The sequence below is a fragment of the Lagopus leucura genome, unplaced genomic scaffold (genome assembly GCF_019238085.1).
Source record: "Lagopus leucura isolate 7727_CA_CO unplaced genomic scaffold, USGS_WTPT01 Super-Scaffold_100017, whole genome shotgun sequence".
Classification (NCBI taxonomy): Eukaryota; Metazoa; Chordata; class Aves; order Galliformes; family Phasianidae; genus Lagopus; species Lagopus leucura.
In genome coordinates this window covers 6,984,682-7,011,841 of record NW_024962271.1, presented here as the reverse complement: position 1 = coordinate 7,011,841, position 27,160 = coordinate 6,984,682, and the positions used below count along the sequence as shown (strand labels likewise).

At 38.1% G+C, this 27,160-nt stretch overlaps 1 protein-coding gene across 1 annotated transcript in view; it reads left to right on the top strand.

The window, feature by feature from the left end:
- Positions 1-25,880, top strand: part of CHST8 (carbohydrate sulfotransferase 8) — a 125,604-nt gene extending 99,724 nt beyond the window's left edge. The window contains exons 2-3 of the mRNA XM_042877268.1: positions 22,373-22,410; positions 24,483-25,880. Coding sequence (XP_042733202.1) covers positions 22,373-22,410; positions 24,483-25,628 — 1,184 coding nt within the window. The 3' untranslated portion in view covers positions 25,629-25,880. The remainder of the gene's footprint in view (positions 1-22,372; positions 22,411-24,482) is intronic.
- The last annotated feature ends 1,280 nt before the right edge of the window (positions 25,881-27,160 follow it).

Sequence of the window (27,160 nt, the reverse complement as noted above, 5' to 3'; positions counted from 1 at the left end):
GTATGCTCAAAGCAACACAACAATGGCTGTCCCTCTCCTTCCATTCAGAACAGCATACACAAAACATTAAGAGCCTCCCTTAAACCATAACAAGGACGTTAAGAAGTAGATCTTTTCTGTTCACCATTTTGAACAAATAGTCACAAAATTATTTGGCTATAGCTATTCTGTAAAAATTTAGACATTCTTTCTATTTAATGACACCAGTTTATGTTGTGAAAGCTGAGACCAATGAAGTGACCCTATGGCACCGTACAAGCAATGCAGCTGCCTCCCCTAGAATCCACACACAGCACTAAAACACAACTAACCACACACTGCCAACGAGCATTTGGAAAAGCCAGTGTAACGACTGGATTCACGTAGAGAATCTTGTGGTACTTCGTATTCCTTTAATATTCCTGATTTTGTTGATCACGTTATATGGCTACAAATGTTACAGAAAAGACCAGAGGGTTATTCACAGTTTAATAGTTAAAGAGATGACTGAACTAAAATTTGTGCTGTTTTACTGTGAAAATTCTGTGTTCAATAGGCCTCCTCACATCTCGTTTGCTGGTATGCTGGATTGGTTTAGTAGCACGTTCAGCAGTAGAACAAAAGCATGCAAGGGCAAAATTTCAGGAATCTTAATCGGTCTTTTTCTACTCTGCAGGTACAGTTGAACACTCTGCTGTTAGAAGATGCAAACACATAGGATTTCTTTACTGATACAAAGTTGTTTCTACATATTAGAGCTCTGAAAAGTACTCTAAGCATTACGCAATTTAAAGAACTGCTGCAAATATTTACAAGATGCAAACACTGTTTAAACGCTATCAATATATGACAACAAAAATGCAATAACAACTTCAAACTGAACATGCTTCCACTACAATTCATAGTGCAATGTTAATGTTACTCTACATAGATAGTGAGAATACAATTCAAAGCTATGACAGATACCTGAATCCTTAATGCAGTCACTCCGGGATGCACTCTTTTGGGTGCATCCACAGAAGTTAATAAATTTCATTCCTATTTAAGAACAAGTGAAAGATTATAAAAGACCAGCATCTACTGAAGTGCATGAATGGATTTCTTTCTAGAAAGTATAAAACTACTAAAGCAAGCTGGGCTTTTGTAAAGGTTAGGCTTCACTGTTCTGCCTTTTGGTCGTGTTGCAATAAATGGCTCACTTATTTCAACATTTTAGTTTCTCCTTGGCGCATTAGTTAGGTGTACAATACAGTTTGATCTATAATTCAGAGGCCAAGCTTATTTCATCTTCACACTCAGGTACATCTGCAGAACTGTAGCTATGTGAGCCATTTTTAAACACTATGGAAAAAATCTTGTCCCAGTGAAGTGAGTGAAATGGCTTCAGCAAACAGGTTTTATACCATATATTATATTCCTGTAGTGAAGAAGAAACAAAGACAACTACAGTGAAGTAAAAGAGGTCATTTCCAGCCTATGTTTTAAGGGAATACTATCTTTTTGCAACCTTGTAGGTTTCTATAGCAGTGATTCTTGTCCCATATTCAGCTCGTTCCACACCACAGCCATCCATCACATACTTCCCATGATTCCTAACAGTTGAGCTGAAAAGCAACTCTGCTGATAACCCCCTGCCCTACATAATGTGGAGATGGTACCTCAGCACCCAAGCTCAAGGATGCGATACCTGAAATCCCTAGGCTAACCTGAGGTCTCCCAACAGAAACCTGCCACAATGGGCATAACAACAGCCCTGCTGCAAGGAAGCCTCAGAGAGGTAACTGAACTTGCACCACTGCCAGGGATTCTGATCTGTGGTGCAAATCATGCAGATCTCAGAAAAAAAGAGAGTATATAGGGAGGGATGACAGGAAGAGAAACAATGAGGTTCTTTCAAAATTGAATTTAAATAACCTAGGGGACAAAGGAAAACTGAGGTAAAGCAAAATAAGGTTGAAGGAGAGCAAATTCTTAGTTATATATCTAACAACAGAGACAAGGAAGCTGTGTAGGAAAAACAAGGAAAGTTAGTCTCTTGGGATAGATACAGGTGAGCAAACTCGTGCACACATTTCTGCTTCCAAAATGGGTTCTGGCTGAAAATTCTTCATGATCACCATGAAAACAACATACCATGAATCTCCTCAGACTGCAGGCTACTTGCTCAGTGAATTTCCACTTCTGCTACTTCCCCCATGTTCGTATTCCTCTATCCCCAGTATTCCTCCTCCTTTTGCCAGAAAACATCTCAGTCTCTCCTGTTGGAGTGTTCCCCAGGCATCCACAGGCAGCTGACACACTCATTGCAAATTCAGGGAGCTGGATCAGTGAAAACATCTGAGTTTTCTTGCTTGGAAAATTACTCCTCACTGGCTCAAGAGCAGCCCAGTCTCCTGCCACTGCAGAACTTCAGCACACAGACTGCAGTCATTCAGACCTCCACAGATAGACTTGGCAGGAAGAAAAGGGAGTGCAGAGGTCTGATCTTTAATATCTGTCTTGCTTTTGTCTGTAACAGTGACACACTATAAGCCTACGAGAAAGTAGGATGCTAAAGCCTTTTTCTTATAAGAAATGGTGTTAAAGATGATAAAGGCTTCCCCTGGCTCTTGCCCTGCCAATCTCAGGTACCTCCTGATTTCTTTAATTACCAGTACAAATTCAGTTACCACATTCACAGGGGGAATCTTCTCTATTTCCATGTCATTCTATCCACTCTATAGCATTTACACTCTTAATTCTTTTGTTCTTGCTTCTCTTTGCTTATTGACTAAATATCATTTTTCTGGATACCTGTGATACCAATAGACCTAAGTAGTTTATAAATTAAGATGAATACCTAACATATTTAAAAACAAACATTCTAGACCAATATATGGTGGACAACTGGCATAATTACACTATGTTGCAAGATAATGATTTTGGAGGCACTGACTCAAGAGTAGATTGCTCATCAGTGCACAAACGTGTTCTTCTATTACGTTAACACAGTCAAATGAAAACAGCCTCACTATATTCCTCAGTAATGCTGTCACATCTGATGTATGGATGTTAGCAATGTGGATACAAAAGTGTTTATACCATCCATAAGTTTTGGAGGGGCAGGAGAAATGGGATTTACAATCCTGTTATCCAAACTAAGCACTGAAAGAACAGTATCAAGAGATAGATAAATACCAAGGCAATAAGGAATTAATGACACATGAAACGGCATCTTTTTGCTCTCCGAGTCTCTCTTCAAATCAGGGGTATCAAACAAAGGTCAGGAAAGTAAGACTTGGAAAGCAATAAAAATATAACAGTTAGAAAAGAGAATCATAAAAACGTCACTATTGTGTCTTTGTTAAAACCACGCACCTAAGCATCTAAAAATCACAAGTGTAACACCTGAGCACCGGTCTCTTCTGATCTGTAGCTTGCTTTCTAGAGCTAAGGAAGCCATAACTCCTCTTAAGTTCTTTTCTTGTCAATAGCTCAACTGCCCCAAGAAGCAAGAGAGCTGTGCACAGCAATCAGTTGCTTCCCAGGTGTCTTAGGACTCCCTGCTTTACACTCACCAGCCACAAATTCTGCATGCAGCAAACAAGTGTGGAAACAGTGTACGTATACCAAATAATTCTCCACGAATTCATCTAGCTGGGAAAACAGCCATCATTTACAGAGGTACACAAGACTAGTTTTATAGCATGAAAGGCCTGTCAGTGTTGTCCATACATGCGATCTAATCCTGACACTCCACTGACTGATGGCAACAAGCGTGGTTCTGAACCAAGGCTTCCCTGTGACCCAAGACTTGGTGGTCTGCCTCAGTCTGCCAAATTCCAGAGGTAGATACAAATTTATTATGCATTATCTGTCTCATCACGTCAGAAAAATCTTAATTTTCCCTCAGGTTGCTTCCCAATACTTTAGGTGTCACAGAAATATTTGCCTCCACAGTTCCCTCCCAGCACAACTGATCAGCAGTGTGGAACTGCAAGGCAGAGCATGAGCTGAGAGCACACTCTATGGCTATACAGAATGTAAGAGTTTACCAGACGTTAGGGAGCGTTTGGGTTGTACTGATAGCCTTTTTACCTTGTTCTCCATGAAATTCTACTGGGTCAAGCTCAGAAATAAGATTTTAAAAAGGGAAGAAAAACAGCAATACCCTGCTGCAAGTGGACTCATTATTCCCCTTCTCAAGCAAGCACCTTACTGCATTCTCCAAGGCACCAGACAGCAAACAAAAAATAGGTGATGTTAAGTTTCTCATAAAAGCATGAACAGTAATTGAAGTATAATTGTAGTATGATTTATATGGTTTTCAGTTTTGAGCTTGGTAATTACTTCAAATCACCAATCAACAATTGCACTATCAACAACTGGTCACCACTTGCAAGATTGTTTACACTGTCAACACTGCAGGATTCTCTCCTCTTGGAAAAGAAAAAAAATAACAGGCTTTTATCAAGAAAGCATTTGGTCTTACAGGCATGCTTTAATTTTCTCCTACAGTAAAAGGAAGAAAAAAAGAGGCTACAGGTCAGATGAAGTAGAGTCAGGCAACCTGGATTTCACCCTGCTCTATCCCTAATAAAGAAATAGCAGGCATACAGTGGCTGTACCTAGAGTCAGTTTCGAACAGTGAAGTATTTATAGTTCCATCTCCTTGCCAATTTTCTATTGCATGCTAAAGGAAGCAAACTGCACTAATCTGATACCAAGCCATATTGTTTTGAAAAAGGTATCTCTCATAACAAATGCCATTTATTTACCTCTTCCATTTTGTTTAACATGTACTTGGGACTATAACTTATCATTTAAATCCTGACTTTCAAGTGTAACATTCTCTCTATTAATTGTGAAAAATGTAGATTTGGGGGCACTATCAGAAGATGGAAGAAGGTCACAACATTCTAGTGGGCTTTTTCGTGGTTTATGAAACCTTCATTAAACTTTAAGAAGACGCAGCCTTGAGTGGCTTGGGAAAAAGCAAAAACCTCAGAGTGCTCCTGGGGAATATCACCTGTAATTTATTCACTTTAAATGCTTTTTATGGTACAGCTCAAGACAGATGCATGACACGATTCCAACATCCACAAACCTGAGGCATGAAGTAATTGAATCCATAACCAGAAGCTGGTAAATGGGTAGTCTTATGAGTTATTCTGTAAGTGTTACATGGAGAACAGCTTGCCTCACAATCATTATTTTGCTGTAGCGTAGAAATCATGTAATGAGGACTTCATGCTGTTAGGATCCTAACCCTTGATTGTTAGAACATTTCAGTCATATTAAAAAAAATGATATAGTGCAAGCAGATAGGGAGAAAAATAGTAATTGGAAACTCAGCAGTGGGTTAACGCCACAATTTATTCACCATTTCCATCACATTAGATGAAACATTAATAGGATTATTAATAAAGATTCTGTATTGGTTTTGTCACGTAGCAGTAATACATCAAACTATTTTGCTCCCAAAAGCATATTAGTATACTTTTCTTAAGGCTACAGAGAAGCCTTATCTAAAATTACTGAAAAAATGATAATTTTTGTAGTTGCTTAAATTAGAACATGACCTTTAAAGTAGAGAAGCAAAACCAATACACCCATCCAGTGATATTGATTTCTCAGTTACATAAGGTGAATGCATTAAGGAAACTGAACTACAAATTAAAATTCAGCAACAATTCACTAAAAATAAGGTGCTGAAGAAAAGTGATTTTCTTTTCAAGATGTTTTTGCTAATTTCTACCACATTTGCTATCACTATTGCAGTCATTAGATCCTAGCAAAGCTGCTTCGATTTTTGGCCATGTAGTTGTGGTACAGAATTGCTTTGGGCTCTGTAATTGTTGTTACTTCCTCATTGAGTTGAGCTTATTTCTTTGGTCTATGAGACTAGAAAAAACCCTCTTCCTCCTAAAGTTACTTACATGCCCAGGTCAATTCCAGAATTGCGAAGGGGAAGGATGGGTGGGAAGACAGGTTGACCAAAGACTCTGACCTCTGCAAATGTCAGCATATTTTGTTGTTTAAAGCAGTATTTCTTCACAGGTCAGTTATGCACTGTTTGCTCCTTGGACTTTAAAAGAAAATTAACTGTCTCAGGATAAAAACCAAGAAAAAGGTATTCCTCTCAAAAGTATCTCAAGTGAAATGAATCAATTAGATTCAAATAGATTCAGGTTTCTGCTTTAGCAATTTCTCATGACAGCTCCTGCATGGCTTTTTTTTTTTTTTTTTTTTTTTTTCAGTTCCTTCAGTGAAATTTTTATAGGGAGAACATTTTAAGAGTTCAGAGATTAGCAGAAAGACAAGTTTATAAAAATGATGTATATATGACATAATTAAACAAGTATAAAGCACTCCAATTTTTAGTTATTTCCAGTTCATTTAACTTGAAGGATAAATGTACTTGGAAAATTATATTGCCTTTATTTTATATTTATATAGATATATGAAAGTAACAAACCAGCAATATATCTCAGGTCAATCTTAGAACACTAGCATTTACACACAAACCCAGCTGCTGCAAATAATGATGAGATGAAAAGCCACAAAACAATAAACAGGAAGACTTCTCAGGTTAGGGATGGGAAGGAAGCAGCTTGCTTTGAAATAATTATTTTACTGCTGAGCAGAAATGGCATAATGAGAACTTCACGCTGCCAGAAGCTGTAACCCTTGATTGCTGGAATACAGCTGTCACATTAAAAATGACACACTGCCAGTAGATTGGCACTGCTGCAGTAAGCGTAGATCTCGCATCTGTGCTGTGCTTGCCCAATTAAGGAGATTCTCGGTGCAAGTCTAGGCCAAGGTTAATGAAATTATTTAATAAGTTTTATTGTAGCAGTGCTGTTAAAAGAAATGCACGGAAAAGTAGATTAAAACTTATTTTGATTGACAGTGGAAAAAATTGAAAAGCCAGAAGCTGTGCTATCTTTAAAGAAACATTGCGCAAAACCACAAAGCATTTTAACCAAATTGTGAAATAGTTTTCCACATGGCCCTGACTTAGGAAAACATGCCTAAGAACACCTTAAAGATAGAGCTCATTTCTAGAAGAAATCACACATTTCTATATGAAATCCTACTCCTGAGGTTTGTGAGACACACAGCCCTCGCCGTACTTCAGCTCCTTACTAACACCTCCCAGTACAACCCAGTGATACCTGCAAACTGGGCTGCAGCTGCCACCAGGAACAACAACTGGTACATGTCCAAAAGCAAAGCCAAGTCCTTTCACTGCTGTTATCATCTGCTCAACAGAGCACTGCCTTATGTGAAGATCTGTAAACGTTCACATCTCTGAAAGAAGGAAACTACTGAAGTTTCATAGATAAATACATCGTGAATATCTTCATTATGATGAAAACAGTAAGAAATCTCATTACCTATCTAGAGCAATGAAAAGTCATGAATCAGATTCTAAATTACTATCATTTTAGCTTAATAAGTTTAAAGGTTGAAGTAGCAAGCAGTTAAATGCCAAGTAGTTACTTTGCCACATATTAAGATCCCATTTTCCTAGAAGCCAGATCAGTACCCCACAGAGGAAAATCACCTCACAAAGGCACAAATAGAAGCACTGTCTTTCCCTGTGACCTGCAATATAAAATGGCCTCCCCTACTCATGAACCCATCAGATTATGATTTGGCACTACACTGTTATTAAACCTCCCTGAGAAACAGTGATGGTTACGAAATCTCTTCCAAAGAAATGACAAGAGCAGCAGCAACAGACATTTGAAAAGTGTCTGTAGGTTTTATTATTTGCAGTGCTGCTTCCGTGTTCCAAAACAGGCTTCTAAAAATAAAATACACTGTCAGAAGGAAAAATATGAGGGTTCACAGATGAAAAATCAGGGGGGCAGGGGAGGTTAAAAAAAAAAAAACTAATAATAATTGACCTTGCAATTAGATATCCAAGTGTACTCAGAGAGAAAAAGCAGAGTTAACATGGAATCATTTGAGTTGGGAGGGACCTTTGCAAATATCACCTACTTGTGTGACAAAAGATCCATTTATCAAATGCCTTGCTGTGAGGTACAGTTGAGGAATTTAAATGGGTCACCAGTCACCAGTCCTGAAATCCCTGGGAGTTTAATGGACTCCACAGAGCACTAGGTCACACCTTTGCATGCATGGGAGAAGTTTGGAAACAGATGCCATCATATAGCTTGAAGAAATGGAGACATCTCTGGAACTCTGGCATTTCTCCAGACTGAGTAGTGGGCTGAGAAAACAGATATTTGGTATGATTTTTTTGCAACTAGATATAAAGTGTAGCTTTTTCATTCAAACTTTAATTTCAGCAGGCAACAAAAGTGTTAGCAGTCTAGCTAGTAGTCTGTCAGGAAAGAAACTCACACTTCAAATAATCTAGACAAATATTTTTCTGTGTGCATCATTGTCTGGAATGACTTAGTACTACCTGCTAAGGATTCCACGTGCCCTCATGCTCAGTTCTCCCTCTGTCCCACCAGAATTTAGAGATAACCAAGATAAGCAGTGAATGAAATTACATACCACTAACACCTGCTAAGGTGAATGAGGAATTTCTGTAAAGCTTTGTTCTGTTACAATACAAGCATACTAACACAGTGGGAAAAGTCAGCCACGGTACAACCGCCTGTAACTACATTAACTTGCAATTAATTTTTGTTTGAATAATTAGCTGGTATTGAACATTTCACTGAGGTAATGAAGCCCACCACAACCAGGATTCTAATGGACACAAAGCCATTTTTACCAGTACAGACATAGCCCACAGCAGTTTCATGCTCCATTAAATATATACAATTACAAATTCCAATCACTGGGAAAGCTGAGATTTTTTTTCCCTAATATTTTCTTTACTATACTGCTCAACCCATATTATCAAACTGTGTCATGTATTGCCAAATAAGAACTGTATTATTGGCCTTTATCTGATAGCCTGATGTAAACAACGCAGTGCCAAGCACAGAGGGCAGAGATGCTGGCACCTTGCTGCCAAGATGCATGCAACCATTAATGGAGCAGGCTGTCAGTCAGGAGAACTTGTTAAGCAATTCTTAAAAATACAACAAGGAAGATTGCTGTTAAGCTCCATGTCACAGTTTCTTCAATTTATATTCTTATTGCTTTATTTTTGCTATATTAAGGCTACTTGGGCAACAAGTACTAATGAGAACAGAGGGAGGAAAAAAAAAGATGCATTTCCAATACTTTGTTATTATGCCTTACCAAAGAATTTAATAAGTTGAATTTTCCTATTAATGCAATTGAAAATTTAATGAGCTTCTTAATTTATGACTTCAGCAGGCTTGAATTATAAAACAATACAAGCTGCACTCTAATTGCCTGAGCATGTCTGAAGATGACAGGGTGTTTAGGCTTTCACGTTAGCATCTAATCTAAATATATTAACAGTACAAAAAGTCTTTACAGTCATTCAAAGCAATAGGACAGATTTTTTTTTTTTTTCTGTGACAAAGCCACACCATTAAAACCTTATTTTAACCACATAATTGTGGAGGATCTTCAAGTTCTTCGCTTAATATTAATAAAGTTTTGTGATACCCTCGAGAGGTCATTAAGAAAGACTATTCCCTCTAAGCCAATAACTAGAAATGAGACTGAGCTGGAAGTATCATGAAAATTTAGGGTCTATGCCAGGTCTTAGAAGGTACTGAACACACTCAGCTCTTAAACGTGCCTAGAGCAGTAGATGTGCATCACTTCAGGGCAGAGAACAGCTCTAGCTCCTGTTTTGTGTTACTGCAGCTTTTTTCTCTAAAGGCTTTCCCATTCATTTTAAAGCTTACTTGTTCTATACAGTTACCACAAAGTCACTGTGCTGATCTGCTCTTGGTCAAAAGCATTGCAGCTGGGAGTTCCTGTAGTCTAACGTTGGGCAATGTTATGTAAAATCTTAAGACCTGCCTGATCTACCCTGCATATTGAACACATGCACGATGTAACCTCTGGGTTGCACTTGGTCAGAACAGATCTCACCAATACAGCAGGACTGGTCAAAAAGAACGTTTTCCATGTGAAATTCAGGCTTTCAGTTTATGTTTACTTATCCAAAAAATTGTTATATTAAACAGAAAATCTGGAATTCACTCTCATATCTGTTTTGTATTTTGTTTTTATTTCAACAGTATTCAGTTGTTTCTTCACTGTTTACTGATAGCACTAACTGCAAAATTGTTATGTTACATAGAAACCGACATTCTATTGCTTTCATTTTTGAAAATCATTGTCAGTAATCTATACTTTTCTACTCTTCTCTTTAAAACAGAAAACACACACAGACGTGTCACTTTTTTTTTATTTGCATTGGCTATGTTACTAAAATTCAAAAATGCAGTACATTGATTGCAAGTGGTCTCAATGACATAAGATAGTTTTTACTTGAAGAGACAAAGATGGTTTTGTGGTGGGTTTTCTTGTTTGGTCAGTTGGTTAGTGGTTTCATTTTCTTGTTGAAAGGTGGCTTCTTTCCATAGACACTCAGAGCTTGGAAAGGGGAGGAAAAAAATGTAAAGGAGGATGCCACTTATAGACATTAGTATTCAAACTGACTTTCTCCAAGCTGCCATGTCCTTCCTCTAAAGAAAGCACACAGAAGAACACAAACTCAAGTAGCCGCAGGGTCTAGCAGTGCCATTTGTCACTGCCAAGATTCATCAGTGATATAGGATTACAAGAGGGAACAACTTAAAGGTTAAGGATTTATCTAGAACATCTGAAACAGATACTAAACTGAGATTTATAGCAAAGTGCTTGATGAAAATTAATGTTTAGTGTCTAAGCCATGGTTGCACTGGAAACAAAGGAACTTGTTCCTTCACCAGGAGTCACCAGTTACCTCTTCCACTGGTTACTACTTAGGATCAGGTACCTATGTTTAAGGTTTTCTATTTTGACTGGGCAGAAAAATCAGAAAAGAAAGTGAGCCTGACAAAGGTGTGGAGCACTGTAAGTGCACGAATAACGGCTTCACAGAATCACAGAATTGTAGGGGTTGGAAGGGACCTCCAGAGATCATCGAGTCCAACCCCCTGCCAAAGCAGGTTCCCTACAGCAGGTCGCACAGGTCGGCATCCAGGCAGGTCTTGAATATCTCCAGAGAAGGAGACTCCACCACCTCCCTGGGCAGCCTGTCCCAGTGCTCCGTCACCTCACTGTAAAGAAGTTCTTGCGCATGTTTGTGCGGAACTTCCTATGCTGCAGTTTCCGGCCGTTTCCCCTTGTCCTGTCTCCACTCACCACTGAAAAGAGTCTGGCCTCACCATTCTGCCCCCCCACACCTTAGATATTTATAGACCTGGATCAGGTCCCCTCTCAGTCCTCTTTTCTCAAGGCTGAACAGACCCAGTTCACTCAGCCTTTCCTCATAGGGGAGATGCTCCAGGCCCCTCACCATCTTTGTGGCCTTCCGCTGGACTCTTTCCAAGAGATCCCTGACTTTTTTGTACTGGGGAGCCCAGAACTGGAGGCAGTACTCCAGATGAGGTCTTACCAGGGCAGAGTAGAGGGGGAGGATCACCTCCCTCGACCTGCTGGACACGCTCTTTTTAATGCATTTTCTGGAGCTGCCTGGGAGAAACTGTTTTTGGGTGTCTAAATATGGCTCACTATCTACTGAGACTAAGACCATGTGCCCAATAAAGACCTTATACAAGCTAATAAAGACAGCTTTATTGGTTTTGTAGAGTCATCATAAGCATTTTCCTTTCAATATCTATCTAATGATGCACTTTTAAAAAGAGTTATAGGCTTGTAAAGATCAATGAAAAAATAAAAGGCTGTGAGAAGTACTACAAGCACGGTGTCTTCATGCCCATGCTGCTACATAGGCTCACCTTGATTCACTGAGAGATGGTAGCACTGTGGTACCATGCGAGCTTCTTCTCAGGAACAAAGCTGCATAAACCAGACAGGTTGTTGGCTTCACTGCTCAATCCAGCTATGAACTGCATGTAATTCTAGAAGAATACATTCTTCCTAGTATGCTACTGCAAAAAATAATGCTTTTGTATACACTAAAAAAACCTTCATCTGTTAATATAATTAAAACCAGTTGAAAGAAAATAGATTCTTCCCTTGACCCAGGGTTTCTGTATTATTTTAACTCAGTGTTCAATAATTAATTCAGTAACAAGTGAGTTAAGGTTTTCAACCCCTATAGTTTTAATAAAAGAGAAATTCCCATCTGGATTTCTACCTAGTTAAAAGATATACGAAGCCACATGAAAATACAATCATTGAATCATAGAATCAGAGAAGGTGGGAAGTATTCAAAACATTAGAGATCCTAATAGGAGGTTTTTCTCTCAAGACGCTTCTGTATACTCATTTTAGAAATTGTGGTGCCTTTCGGGTGTTGAAAGAGAAGAAAGTGAACCCAGTAAATAAAGAATAGACACAGTTCTGCGGGGAAAACTGATGCAGAGCAGTAAAACAGCTACTTCCTTTTGGAGGACTCAGAGTACGGTTCAAGCAAAGAAACTAAAGCTAGTTTTAAATCTCTGTAGCTTGAATGACAACAAGAGAACTTTATATTATCTTATGACAAGGGTGAAATCGACACTAAAGATAGCTGGAGCAGGTTATTTTAAACAACCTTGGCTACGCAGGTTTTCATAACACAACAGAAGCTACTATTTTAAAAACTATTAGAGCCTCCTGACTTCATACAGGTCACAGCTACATCTGAATAAGCTGGAAGCATTCTACAGAACCAAATAAAACTTATACACAGGCACCCTAAGAATCATACATACACAAAAATAACTTCTGCAAGGATTTTTTTCTGCTGTTTTCTGCATTGGTTGTACATGGTGACATTAGGCATGAGTGGATGTGAAATAGTGGATAATGACACTTGAAAAATCTATTGTATCAAAAGAGGATATGCAATGAGAATACAAACGTGTTGTGGAAAAAGCACACATGCCAGCGAGCCTGACTGCCAGCATTAACTTAAAAATACAGAGCTTGTGAGATATTCCAAATCAAAGAAGGTAGTACAAAATACCAGGGGAAAATCCTCGGGGGAAAAGCTAGAAAAGAAAAATCCATTCTTTTTTCAAAAGCACTGCCTGTATTCAACAATAACCCTGAATTTAAGGAGACCACCACAAGGGTATTTGCAGAGAACCACTTACTTACATTCTTGATCGGTCAGTTAACATGTGCCATGCTCCAATTCACTCCAAATCAAATTTGCCTGATATTTTGTCTTGTGATTTGACAGAATTCATTGTTAAGAAACACAGAATTATGAAATACAAAATCAGTCACAGCAGAGGAGCCCAAAGCCCAGATTTGCAGGAGTACATTCAGAATTTATAACAGAGGTTCTGTTTCTAAACTTCTCAAAGGATATTGCTTCTCTGTAAAAATAAAGAAAGCAATGAATCATTCAGTCTTCCAGTGAGTTCCGAAAGCTAATGCACCAGTATGAAGCTGGGATAACTGGTAGATGAAAAAATATTTCAGTACATTGATATAAAACAAGCTTGAAGACCACATTGTCCATCTTTCCCATAGTGTATTTCTGTTATTATAAATGTAGTTTGAAAGCCTTATCTGAAGAGTCTGGCAGCCACCAAGGAAATCACACATATTGCATCCTGCAGCACTTGCTGTCAGCAGTTACCACCTTCCTTAATGGGGGAAGAAGGGAAGCCATGTAAATGGATTATCTCAAAACCCACTTGTTTTTAAGCAAAACTGAGCCATGGATTCAAATTTCTGACGCAAATGGAGATTATTTTAATGATTTTGTTTTGTTCATGTAAGATATATTCTTATTCTAGATCACTGTTACATTGCACCACATACAAGCCATGCCAGTGAAGGCATGATCTTTTTCTCAAATCCCTCTGCGTAATCAGCATGAAGGTTCTCTCAGGAATATATTCTGAATATTTTCATTTTGTACAGACAAACCAAATGCACAAGCAGTTATGGGAAGGGATGAAGAGACTCAGCGACTGAAGTAAAAATATCCATTATTTTATTCCCCCACTCCTCTAAATTAGCTACAGGAACATAAGACCACCAAATCAGAACTGCAAATAGCAAAAGACTTGTTTCTGATGAATGCCATTCATTTTAAATGCAACAGACACTTGCAATTACAGTGAAGTCACACACACAACTTTAAATATAAATTTATGCTTAACATTTGATCAAAAGTGAAAATTGAGACTGAAATGAATTAACTTGTGAAAGGAAAGCATTAATAAGCAATTAAGAAGAAACAAAAGATTAAAAGTGGAAGGCTTCCTAGTAGTGTTGCCTATACTACTTTCAAAGAACTAAAAATGTCTTATCAAACATCAATACATAAGAATGCAACCTATATGCATTCTGAATGAAAACTCAATAAGCTAGTAAGATCAGCAAAAAATCCACAGCTGTAGGGATGAAAGTGTTGCATTTCAGATTAAAGAACTCATCAGATAGGTAAAGTCCTGTATGCACATAGCTTTCTGCTGTAGCCTTGGGGTTTAATCAGTACTGGAACAAATGCACCTCAAAGAATTACAATATTGAATTGCAGTGTGTAGCCTGTATAGAGTCCACAATGTGCTTCATTATCAGGAATCAGTTCCATACACAAGTCTACTCAGAAAACTGAATAAAAGTGGCACATTCCTTCATTTCTGTTCATCAATAACAAAAAAAAAATGAATTGTATATACTGTATGCAATGTACCGAGTGAACCATTAATATATTGAAATGCTCCAAACAACAATCATTGTTGAAAAGCTTTCAATCAAGTCAGACTTAGCTGATGGAAGTACAAGAACACGAATTATGTTCATCATTATCAGAATTCAGTAGCCAGTTGACAACTCTCCATTTAGGTAGTACATAAAATCAGATTCAATCATCTTAAAGAGCATCCCAAACTTGGGTTGTAAAGGTAGTTGCAATCAACTCCATCTCACAGCCCTTCGGTGGGCTGATGAACCACCCTATGTTGGGGTATTAGAAAAATTAGCAACTGAAATTATACACGAACAGAAAACACAGGTAGAGACATTATAGTGGCAGAGGAGTTCATATTCCAGGCATTACTAATGGTTTAGAGAGTACCGAAGAGAGGCAAGTACATCAGAGCCCTTCTGGTTCATGCAGCCAGTGTGCTGAAGAGGCAGAAATAGCATCCATTGGAATTATCAAAGATTGACCCAACAGAATCCTTTCCTTTTCTCCCTGCCACAGCAGATGTGACCTCTTTAAAAGAAACTTTGCCAAATCAAGTGTGAAGATAAAAAGAACAATAACCAGTCCCCAGAGAAGGCTACTTCCCATCCACATACCTGAGGGACATTGCCATACCACTGCTGCATCTTTCTTTTTACTACTCTTTCAGCTGGGGAAAGGAAGGCAGTGATCTGGCAGACGGAGACCAGCAAAGCAAACAGGAAGACTACATGAATAGGGAAAATTACTCTCCTTGGCATTAGCTTGCTATGCAATCTGCCTAAAGTTTTTGCAGCCACGTGTGGGGAGGCAAAATAAGGCCAGAACATAGATGTACAAGTGTGCTGGGAAATGTACAGGACAGAGGCAACAAAGGCCTCCAGCGCAGACACCGAGCTGCAGATAGATTGGATCTTGATCTAAGCAGTTTCAAATTGTAAGAGTTGTGAGCAGCGGTTAACAGAGCAATTGTCCTCTAAACCCTGCTGTTGCTAAATGGGTCCAGAGGGTCTCGTGTTATAATGCTTCATTAAGCTCAAACCATATGTTCTGTAAGCACTTGAACCTGTAAAACTCAAGCAGGTCATATGAAGCATTAAGAAAAACTCAGCAACAGATGCCCATTTTTAGCACAGCCTAGTACAAAAGAGTTGAAACCTATTGAGAATCGCCAGCCCTTATATGATAGCAAGTATTTCTGTAGATTTTTTCCAATTTCTATCTTGAATAAATTTCTTCATTTATTTCAAATCTTACTGGGAAAATCTGAGACTTTTCAGTCTCTCTCTCTCCGTTTGATACCCTTTTCTCAAGTTACTATAAATGTATTCTGTTTCCTTGGGTTAAGCTGGGGACATCACAGGCAACAAGAACCAGTACCTAGTCATGCCTGTGTACTCAACCCTATTCGTCAGAACAAGAGAATTCCACACTCATTTAAGAAACCTCCCGTCCTCCAGCTCTGTCCCTTACACTAAGGTAAGACAATGTTTGACAGACTGTCCAGACACAAGGTTCTTCTCAGATATCCAACCACTATTCTTCATTGGCTACTTCTACGTAGCCAAGTGGAAAACATGAACACCAAACAGCCACTTTATTAATGGAGAGGCCCCAGAGACAGTAACAATACCTGACTGCCTCTTAGATGTGTTAGCATTGTTTTGCCAGGTGTAGGTGCCACACTTGACATCTGATACTTGTTCCTCTAATGATTGGAGTTGAGAACAATTCACTTAATTTGTGCCTCAACTTAGTTATCAACAATTTATTGCATTTATTGAAACAACGATACAGCATCTGGAGGCTTCCCAGTATTAAAACTGGAAGCCTCTGGGTGGAATTCATTTATTCCCACTCCTTTGTTTTAAATACATTTCTTACAGCTACTTTTGAGCACGCATCTCTGATTTCTTGGTAAAAACACTGTTATTATTTTCAAGGATATGAAAGGAGACCTGCTGTCACATAAACACAAAATGCTACTATCTTCAACACCCCATGATACAAATGTAGCATGGTACTGTACTGCCTGCTGCCTAGGGGATGGAGAAACCCCAGATTTGTCTGGTGTAGCAATAAGAAGCAACTGTTCTACTTAGATGCAGTGCCTACCTCTTTGAATCTGACTCTGATCAATACAAAGCACAAGATCAATATGAAGCAATTCAGTTTGTGTGCACAGTACGGGACCAGTAGAACAGAAATCAAGGGAGAAGACGGCTGTCTTTTTTAGGAAGTATTCCACTTCTCCAGGACTGCTTGAGAGCAAGTCACTTATAAGAAAGCATTCAAAGTATCTAAAATACTTTAACAAACAAAATACAAAGTATTTAAATACAGCGTGCTTGGCAATGTTATGATTGAAACAAAAAGCAGAAAACTAAGGAAAAAATGAGTTTTTTGATTTACAAAGAACCTCACATATGAAGAATGGCTTATTAAAACACAAAAAAAGAAAAAATAGTCAGGAGCTTGCTAGAGCAGGAAGTTACTTGCTCAGAGTTAGGCCTAACTACTTGGAGCTTCTCAGGGATGCTTTGGACACTGGGAAATAGCCAGGGAAACATTCTGACCATCCTCTTCTGTGCAAATGAAATAATGACAAAACCTGCTTAAGAAGCTCGCAGCTTCTTTAAGTCAGCAAGATGGATTTAAGAATTGTGATCTTTACTGCTAAGCATATTGGAGAAATCTAATCTAGTTTTTACTTTAAAATACATAGATAAAATCACTGTATGAGTCGGGACTGAAATTCTTCAGAGTAAAATTTATCAGCTAATATGGGGGTTTAAAACAACTACTATTTGAATTCAAAACATGACAACTTATAACTGATTTGCCAAAATGATCTGATTTTAAGTTCTGTAAGAGTAAAAGGTGCTATGGAGACAGCATTTGACTGCATTCATCTCAAGAATTACAGACTTGGTCAAACATCAGGAGGCTTTAAAACTTCCTCCATGTACCCTGCTATTCACAGAGAGTGAAACTCTCTCGCCTTGTCCGCAAAAATTAATGTAAAATTAAACACAAGCCAAAGTCAGACACTGTAGTGACTTGGAAATGCATGACTTCATAGTTCTCTGTAAAACACTGTGATGCCTGTCTTGTCACTAAGCATTTAGCTTTGACAGTGGTTCAGCATTGTATCAATTAACCAAAACACTCAAAAACCCTTGAGTTTTAGATATAAAAACTTAATTGCTTACTATGCCTGCATGTACAACAGATACACATGTACTTTCTGATTGATTAGGCCTCAATTTTAATATAGAATTGTTTCCTAACAAAGTTTCTGTAATTAAAAAGTACTCCAAATATGTACACTTAACAATATTTTTTATTGCGAAATATTTGGTTTTACATATACAACAGCAATTACATTTTCCCATTTTAAGTAACTTAATTAAAATATGTAAACAATTAGATGCTGGAATAAGTTGGGATCAGGAATGGGCATTTCATATATACAAGTCAAACTAACAGTTCTTTTTCCAGTTTCTTCTTTTTTGCATGTTCTTTTTTTTTTCCCCTCTGAAATTTAAAATCATCTGACCAAAATTCTGGGGAAAACCCTTTTGAAACTGACAATTTTTCACACTAATCAGAATTCTGAGTACTAATCCACTATTGATTCTGTGATTAAGTATGTGATGTCTTCCCTGAGTAAGCACATGGGAATGGGACACTTGGCTCAGATGTTCGTGCAATGACGTGAACAGCCCCCCAGAGTATACATAGCTCAAAAATCAATTAAGATGAAGCAAATAAGTATATGCTGCTTACAGAAGACCACTAAAGGAAAGGAGTTGCAGAAGCAGACTTGAAGTTATCATTTTTATTAACAAATATTTCAGCTGCAGTGCGGTCTCAGAACAGAGCAAAACACCACTCCAGGCAAACCAAAATTAGGTCTTGAAGCAGAGATAGAGGAGAAGGCAGGAGAGGCAAAGCTATATAATATTACACTGGGAAGATGAAGGCCATTTTATTGTGTTGCTAGCAGCATTTAAAAAAAAAAAAAGGAAAAGCTCACAATGCAACTGACTGTATGGTAGGAATGGATGAAGCATAAGGCTCATATTTCTTGAAAAACAACAAAAGCAGACCAAGCTCAGGTTTGGAAAATCACGGTTGCACAAGGGAAGGAGAAGAAAACACCACGAAAGCTGACATTAACAGTGTACAATTGATAGAATGATTCTGTCTCTTGGCTATTCTTTCTCTGTCTGAGCACTAGTGAGATACTGGCACCAAACATTAAATGATCAACTACCTGGGCACAGCAGACAACAGCCTTTTATTTACAGCAAAGACAAATTACGATCCACGTTACTTCCTAGCTCTCAAATGTTATTGCCAAGATCACAAAGATGCAGCATAACATTAAGTTTACACTTGATTAGCAGAGGAGATCTGTGCAATATGCTTTCTCCAAATCCACTGAACTTAAGAGGTTTTTTCCCTCATGTACCTTTAAATCTGAAGTGACAGACTGTATTACGAGAAAGACAGCTAGAAGAAGCCAACTCTTAGAAGTCACAATTCAGAAAACATTGAAGAGATTGGCAAGTGCTCCACCAAACATTTACATTGAACATGAATTGTTGTTCTGATTATGTGTGAACAGCAGTAAGTGAAGAATCATTTTCAAAAACTGTTACTCATTGCCTACCAGCATTTATTTATAATTTTTCAAAGCACAGCCTGTGAGTGCAAGATATTTGTCCCCAAAACAAGCTACCTTTATGAAATGATGCTACAGAAACATAATAGCTCATAATTAATCAAAGAAAAAAACGGGTTCCATAGCTGCTCTTTGCACCTTGTTTTTTTATTATTATTATTCATAGCAGGTACATGCAGACTTCTATGGGTAATTACACTGAGGATGTGATTTTGCTATAAACTATCACTGTTTCCACTGATGTCAAAAGAAATGACTGTAACTAAACAAACCTGTCAAGAACTTAACACTAACTCTTACATTACTATCTAGACACAGTAAATGCTCAAATACTTGCATTTCATTCAGTCCAAAACAATGGTTTACTTTCCTGACTAGTGACCAAGTCTTTCTCATCTATACATGCTTTCATTTGGGAAAAATCTCAAAGAGTTTTTGGAAACTGAGAGGAAAATAAGATACAATGCCTACAAACTCCTATCTTTTGGGTATAGTTGCAACACCAGTTCCTCTGCCTTACACTCATAGGCACAGATCATTCACAGTAGGATAAATATTTTAAATATGTAAACCTTCACTTATGAATTTTGGCATTACCAAAAACCAAAGTACATTTCCATACCTCTGTGACAGAGAATAAGGCATGATTTAACACTGAAACCAGTTTAAAGAGAGATTTAGAAATGAAACACTTAGAGGTATAAAAGCAGAACTGAAATTGGTAGCCACTGTGAGTAATTCTTATAACAACACTGATACAAAGTGCATTATGCTAAATTTACTCTGGAAATCAGAAGAGTCGACCTACAAACTAATTTTTTTTTTCTGCATTAATTTTTCCACAGCTGTATTGGCACATATGATTTCTACCTACAAGAGAAGGAATACTGTAACAATATTATGAATTTGAAAGAAAACACACATTTAATTTCAAACACTGCTATAAGAAAGCCCAAAGTAAAAGTTCGACAGCTACTCCATCTAGCCTTATTAATGATGCCTTAGGCTATAGGCCAAGCAGCCAACACAAATTCAGCTCAAGTGGCTTAAAGTTATGCCTCCAGGGTTACAAAGCAAGCAGAAGGTTACATCTGCTGACAAACAGAACTGATTTATGGTTTAACCCAATCATCCAGGCTCCAGTATGAATATGTATAAAGTGCTGGTGCTCAATTTTTTTAATGCTTGTTGGACAGCAGATTCCATAACCTCATTGCTCTGTAAAAGTACACAGGAATGGAAAAAGAGAAAATCCTTAATTTGATCACATCAAGAACTGGATAGCAAGTCAGTAACATAAAGCCTAGTACAAGACAACCAGCTTAAGTCTTTCATAACACAGACAAGGATGCTATAGACCACTTCTTTTTCTCCTTAGAATCTCTCTCCTTAATTTCCAGCTAAACATTTCTGCAAATAAGCTAGAAAAAAAAGCTTAAGACTCATGTAAGGCATCTGAAAACTACTTCTGATAAAGTAAAAATAACATGCCCGTTGCTTTTAATAATCCACCTTGAGTTTATTACAAATGTAACGCTGTCACGCAATGGAAACCACAGCCATGACAGCAGAGTAGCAAAGTTCTAGGCCACAGTAAGCAAGGACTTGCTCAAACATAACAGCTGTAGGCACAGAAACAAAGGAAAGAATCTGCTTACCTGCTTACCAGAATGCCTCAGGTAGGCAGGAATCTCCAGCAAAAAACTTTCACCTCCTCTGCCAGCCCTTAAATGAGGAGTTTAGGAAAAGGTGCATCCTGGCTCCACCCCTTCTGGTCACTCAGGTGCACTGCATGCACTGAGCTCCCCTGGGTTGGCCCTCCTTTCCACCAGGTGCTCAATCAGTGCTTCAAGCCATAACTTAGCATTTCTGCTACTACTAACAAATTGCTGCATTTTTTTTTGAGGATTAAAACTCAAACACGAATCAAAGAAGCGATAAGCATTGCTAGGATGAGCTCCAACAGCATAGAAATAACTTCAGCAATTTGACTCAGACTACAATTAACACCAGTTTGTAGTTTTGATTTAAAAGAGGAAAAAACACCATGATTGATTGTATAAGTTGGACTAACTACTATAACTGCAATTAACTGAAGTGTGAATAAGTAGGCGGGCAAGAGCTTTCACAGCATTATGAAAATGAACCCAGACTGAGCTAGTCAGTGGTGCTTTCACTTAGAGTGTCTTGCAACACCTTTACCTGTAACTGTCCTTGTTGAAATGTTGTGGCTTTGTAATGCAGATTTATTAAACTGGAACTACTGGCAGCAAATGCTGGTTGTTATAAGCTGAAAAGCTCCGAACTAATTTTATAATTAAGAAATGTTTTCCATTATGCATCCTGTATTATTATACTAGCAGAGGATAGGAACAACAAAAAGATCCTATGTCTCTTACAGAGCTCTCATCTAGGATTTTCACATCTTTATCATTATGTTTTCAGGCAGACAGGCACACTATATAAGACAGAAGATTTAGCAAAACACAGTTCTTTCTTACGTGTAAGGCAATTGTGCATTGCTTTGGTTTTACAGCAAAAGATAGTACTCAGTGCACACTACTGCTGTGATTAAGCACCCTAGTGTCCAAAGTTTGGGAAAATTTAGGAAAAGAATGCTAACGCAGCTTTAGGTAAGCACACAAAGAACAGCGTTTCTTAAAGCTCTAACCTGCAATCAGGAGTTTTTTGTTCTTCTGCTGGCCCACTCACTGAGGCTAAGTAGACTTTTCCTCCATCTCAGTTTCCCCATCTGTAGAAAAGGGATAATGACATTTACTTCCTTTCACAATGGCTTTTCATATATAAAGGGTCCTTCAAAGGAGTATTGTTACTATGAAATACACATTAATTTCAGTTCATCATAGGTCCATACATCATTGTACCAACATGTTTCTGTTCTCCCTGTTGTTACTGAGAGGACACACATTGATATCAGTCAAGCAAAATTAACGTATGTGCATTTTTACTAAATAATGACTGTAATTTCTTTCTTTGTTTAGGGATAAAATATAACATGGGACTCCAGCAACCAAAAAAAGTAAGTCTCCAGAAGTACATAAGGAGAATTGTATCTCTATTCTGAGTTTAGAGTAAGAATAGAGATGGGTCAGATAACATCACTAGACTAGAGATGAAGCTCTCAAACAGAAATATGCATCAAAGCTTTGCCATTAAGTGCAAGTTTTCCTCTTAATACATGAATTTTATAACCTACTCAACTTTAGCTTTATGAGCTTTTTTCCTAGGCTGGATGTTGCTAAAAGGTACTGTAAACTTCGATTAATATTTTGTGAAATTGCACTGAGCAAAGGAGATGCACTTAAAAATAAGCCAAAGAAAAATCCTGGTGAAATTCCTCCATCTAGTGGCTACTAACACACTCGCAGCAGCAGTGACTGCCCACAGCAGCTACTCGGTTTCAGGTCAAGCCCCAGCACTAAGTACGCAAAGGAACAACTGCGCTGCTGCCAGCTGTTACCCAAAAGCCACTGCCTATGAAACCAGTGAGATCCGAATGACATCCCTCCATCTCTGTAGCTTCAGCCTGGCCTTCTGGACGAAGAATTACACTGACAGAACACGTTCAAATCGTGACAGTTTCTCAAAACCAGGAGGTTCTTTGTTACCACGCTGTAAATATCTCGGAAGTCTGAATCTGATAAACATGAAATATCAGTGATATCACGAATAAGTAAAATCAAATTTCTGCCACTATGTGAAGGATAATAGTTAGAAATAATGTGTCACATCCTGTATTTTACCTGGACAAAAATTTCAGTACACATTTGACCACTATAAGCAGCCTCTCAAGATAAAGAGAGAACTATTATTCTCGACAGCTGAATAGATAGCATCTTGTGTAACAAATCATCAGTTGCTTTCCCAGTCACAAAACCACCATTACCAGAACAGACAAAGCTTTCTAGAAGCCCAAATTCTACAGCACAAAGTGCCATAACAAATTGCATAGTACTCTACCAATTTTGTTTCCCATGTGTATAACTTAAAATTCCTCGAATATCTTATTTTTCAAGTCACTTAAATGCTATTAGGAGGCAAATAAAGACTGCAAAATCTGCATTTTATGATTTATAAAGCAACTACATACACATCAAATATTTTTGATAAACAATATACACTGCACAGCTGTATGTGTTTCTTTGTTGAAATGTTCCCTATGGTTCCTACGCCACTCAGCTCCCAGATGACTCCTCAGAACAGGGCTGACAAGGAGTTCAAGTATATCCAGAACGTAATTTCAGCTGTAGAGGCAAAGACTTGTAGACAGGGATTTAATTCAGCTGCTTTGAGAAGCAGGAAGTAGCGGAACACACCCAGGCTGTGTGCCAAGAGGAATATTAACCAGTGAGATCCTCTTAATGAAAGAGAGCAGGTCCCAGAAACTCCTTATCCAGAGACTCACTTTGCTTGCTCTGTTCTCACTCTCCTAATCCCAGTCAAGCTTCATTCTTATCATTTGCTGCTTTTCATCAAGTGAGAATTGCTCTGGTCTCCAAACTCACCTCACTCCAGGCTCCCCTTTTCCCTGTTCATGCTGCTCTTACCCCATCCCTTTCTACTCATTAAAGGCTCCATCTTCTCACTGCAGTTCTTTGTTTTCTTCATCCCACTCTTTTGCCCTCCACATCCTTACTCCACAAGCCCCATTACCCTTCTTTCCCTGGAAGGCTTCACTCTGGGAACAACTGTCCTCCGTGCCAAGATACCATACTGAAAGAAAGGGGTGGGGGACAAAACATGAAACAGATGTGTGACAACAGGCAGCCTGGAAAAATTAAGTCCTCAAAATATGCTGACATTTCCACCAAAAGAATTTAAAGGGGCAAAAGTCTATCAAAATATGGGCACAGGCACCAAGTAAAATATAGCAAAACCCAAATCTGAACCAGAATTTACCAATTCAGGCTCATATCAGCCTTCAGAATGGGCGTAAGCATAGAGAAAAGTCAGCTGCACAGCACAGGCACCAAGGACTTGCAGCAGTGCAATCACAGCTCTACAAAAAGATCTACGTTGTGTTGCACAAGCTGCTAATAGTGACAAATAAGTCTCTCATTCAGTAACATCTTTCATCTATTTTTCTATCAGGACTGCGTTTCCAGCAATAACCAGGATAGAAGATTAAGAAAAAGTACTGCAGACGGGGTAGCAACAGTAAAGCTGAGTGGTTCATTACACCCATCTGAAAATGTGCCCTCCAAGCTTCAAAGCATAGACAGAAGGCAAAGCAGCACAATGTTTATGAAAGATTACCAAGAGAAAAGTGAGGAAACTAATTCAGTGAGGCTCCATAAACGGAGGAGGAGGTTTGTAATTAAGAAGAGCCCAATTCTGATTTCCATGAACAGTTCCACTCTCAACTTGCCCACACTTAAATACGACGACAGAAATAACAAATGGAAAAGTCTCTACCAGATACAAAGCAAAAGAAAGCAAATAATGAAGGAAATTTGTTCTAAGTACAAGAGTAATAACAGAAGAATAATCACTCCTTACCACGTTTCTAGAATATTTGTAGAAGACAAATACAGAGTTTTGTACTGTGAAGTACCAAAAGCTGGCTGCTCTAACTGGAAACGGGTGCTCATGGTTCTCAATGGGCTGGCTTCTTCCACTAAAGATATACAACACAACACAGTGCACTACGGCAACTATCTAAAAAGGCTGGATGGGTTTGACCGCAAAGGAATTTATCACAGGCTCAACACTTACACAAAGATGCTTTTTATTCGGGAACCTTTTGAAAAGCTGGTATCTGCATTTCGGGACAAGTTCGAACACCCAAACAATTACTATCATCCCGTATTTGGAAAAGCCATCATTTCCAGATACCGTGTCAATGCCACCAAAGAAGCATTAAGGACAGGCTCTGGAGTCAAATTTAAAGAGTTCATTCAATATCTCCTGGATGTACATAGGCCAGTGGGTATGGACATCCACTGGGATCACGTCAATAGGCTTTGCAGCCCATGTCTAATAGATTACGACTTTGTTGGGAAATTTGAAAGCATGGAAGAAGATGCAAACTTTTTCTTGCACCTAATTGGTGCTCCACAAAATTTGACTTTCCCTAAGTTCAAAGATAGGCACTCCAATGAAGAAAGAACTACCACTAAAATCACACAACAGTACTTTGCACAGCTTTCTCCCTCTCAAAGGCAACAAAGTTATGACTTTTACTACATGGATTATTTGATGTTTAACTACTCAAAACCTTTTGAAGATTTATACTGATTTGAGTGCTGGGACACTTCCCGTTTCAGTTGAACTTCATTACAAACCCAGGTGGCTTCTGTTTATACACACGTCTGTTAGTAAGAATTGATCAAAGAACAGGAAAACAAACCTAAAACAGAACATAAGTGGTTAGTGATGTTTACACCTTCACCTTAAATGCCTCCTTTTTCAAATCATTTATGACGTGTAAGTATATACGTGTATAATAATACTATATGTCAGGGCTCCCAAATAAAGCACATAATTTTCCATGCTGGTATGGCTTGTGTTTACACTGAAGGACAGTTTGGAACTGGGGGAACAAAGCTGTAAGCTCGACAGCAAATGTAATATTTTAAGTTCTTCACTAGTTAGAAAATGAAATCTTTGGAAATTACAGGATAAACAAATAAACAAATATGGAATAGATATACTTCATCAAAATCTGCAGCGCACCAAGCGCACGCTAAACAGGCATTATGTATGAAGTTGGTCAAATATTGCTATTTCCTCATAATTTAAAAAAAAAAAAAAAGAAATTATCACACTGTTCAAAAAACACATTGGTGAAAACAATTAATACTCAGTCACCATGTGAGTGCAGTATTAAACCAGATGTTCCAATTCAGAGAGAGGATGCGTTCTCCCCATTTAGTATCTCCCTTATGGCATATTCATCTGCAAGCAGATAAAATGCAGGCGAACATTTGCATCTTTATGCATGTTATTAAGATTCTTTTAATCCTTTGCATTAACATAAATCTCTGGTTTAATCTTCATAGTCACCAAGAATATCAAATCTTTTTTTTATAGTAACAAGTAGGAGTAAATGCAACTTCCTGCCCACCAGGATAGTTCTTTTCTTTGCTGCAAACAATTTGCACTTGTTTATTTCGGTAACAATTACATTCAATTTCACATGCAGAAAATATTCTAAGTGTTGTCATTCAGCTGTTCCTTTTCTACATAGAGAAGACAGTCTCTAATTTTCCAGCAAAAATCTCTTGGGAGAATAGAATACCATACCTTCTGCTGTGCCTTTGTTAATCTTCACACCTACTCTGGATGTGGTATCCTTGTCTACATGTCCTTTAACCATGTGAAATAAATAATTTCAATAGTTCAGATGGAAGGCTGTACTGGACAAGTCTCAAATTCTACAATACTGTTGAACTTAAATGTCTCAGTAATTTTAATAATTTGTATTTTGCAACCAATTTCAGAATTTCACCAGAACAGGCACTGTACAAGTGTACAAATATCTAAGGTGTTTTTTCCTGAATCATTTTACATTTACAAATGTCCAAATAAAACAAAAACTACTTATACAGATAGTTTTGTGCATCACACGCATTGATTTACACCTCGCTTTCCCTTCAAACATCCCACGTTTCTTTGTTGCTCTCAATTATAATAGAGAAGTGTCTAAAGTGGCCTAAAAATAGTTTGCATTGAAAGATTATTGATGTTCCACCTGACTAACGTCAAAATTTCATTCCCACAAACATTTTTCACTCAGTGAAGTGGATGTTTCAGAAGCTTTCAGAAAG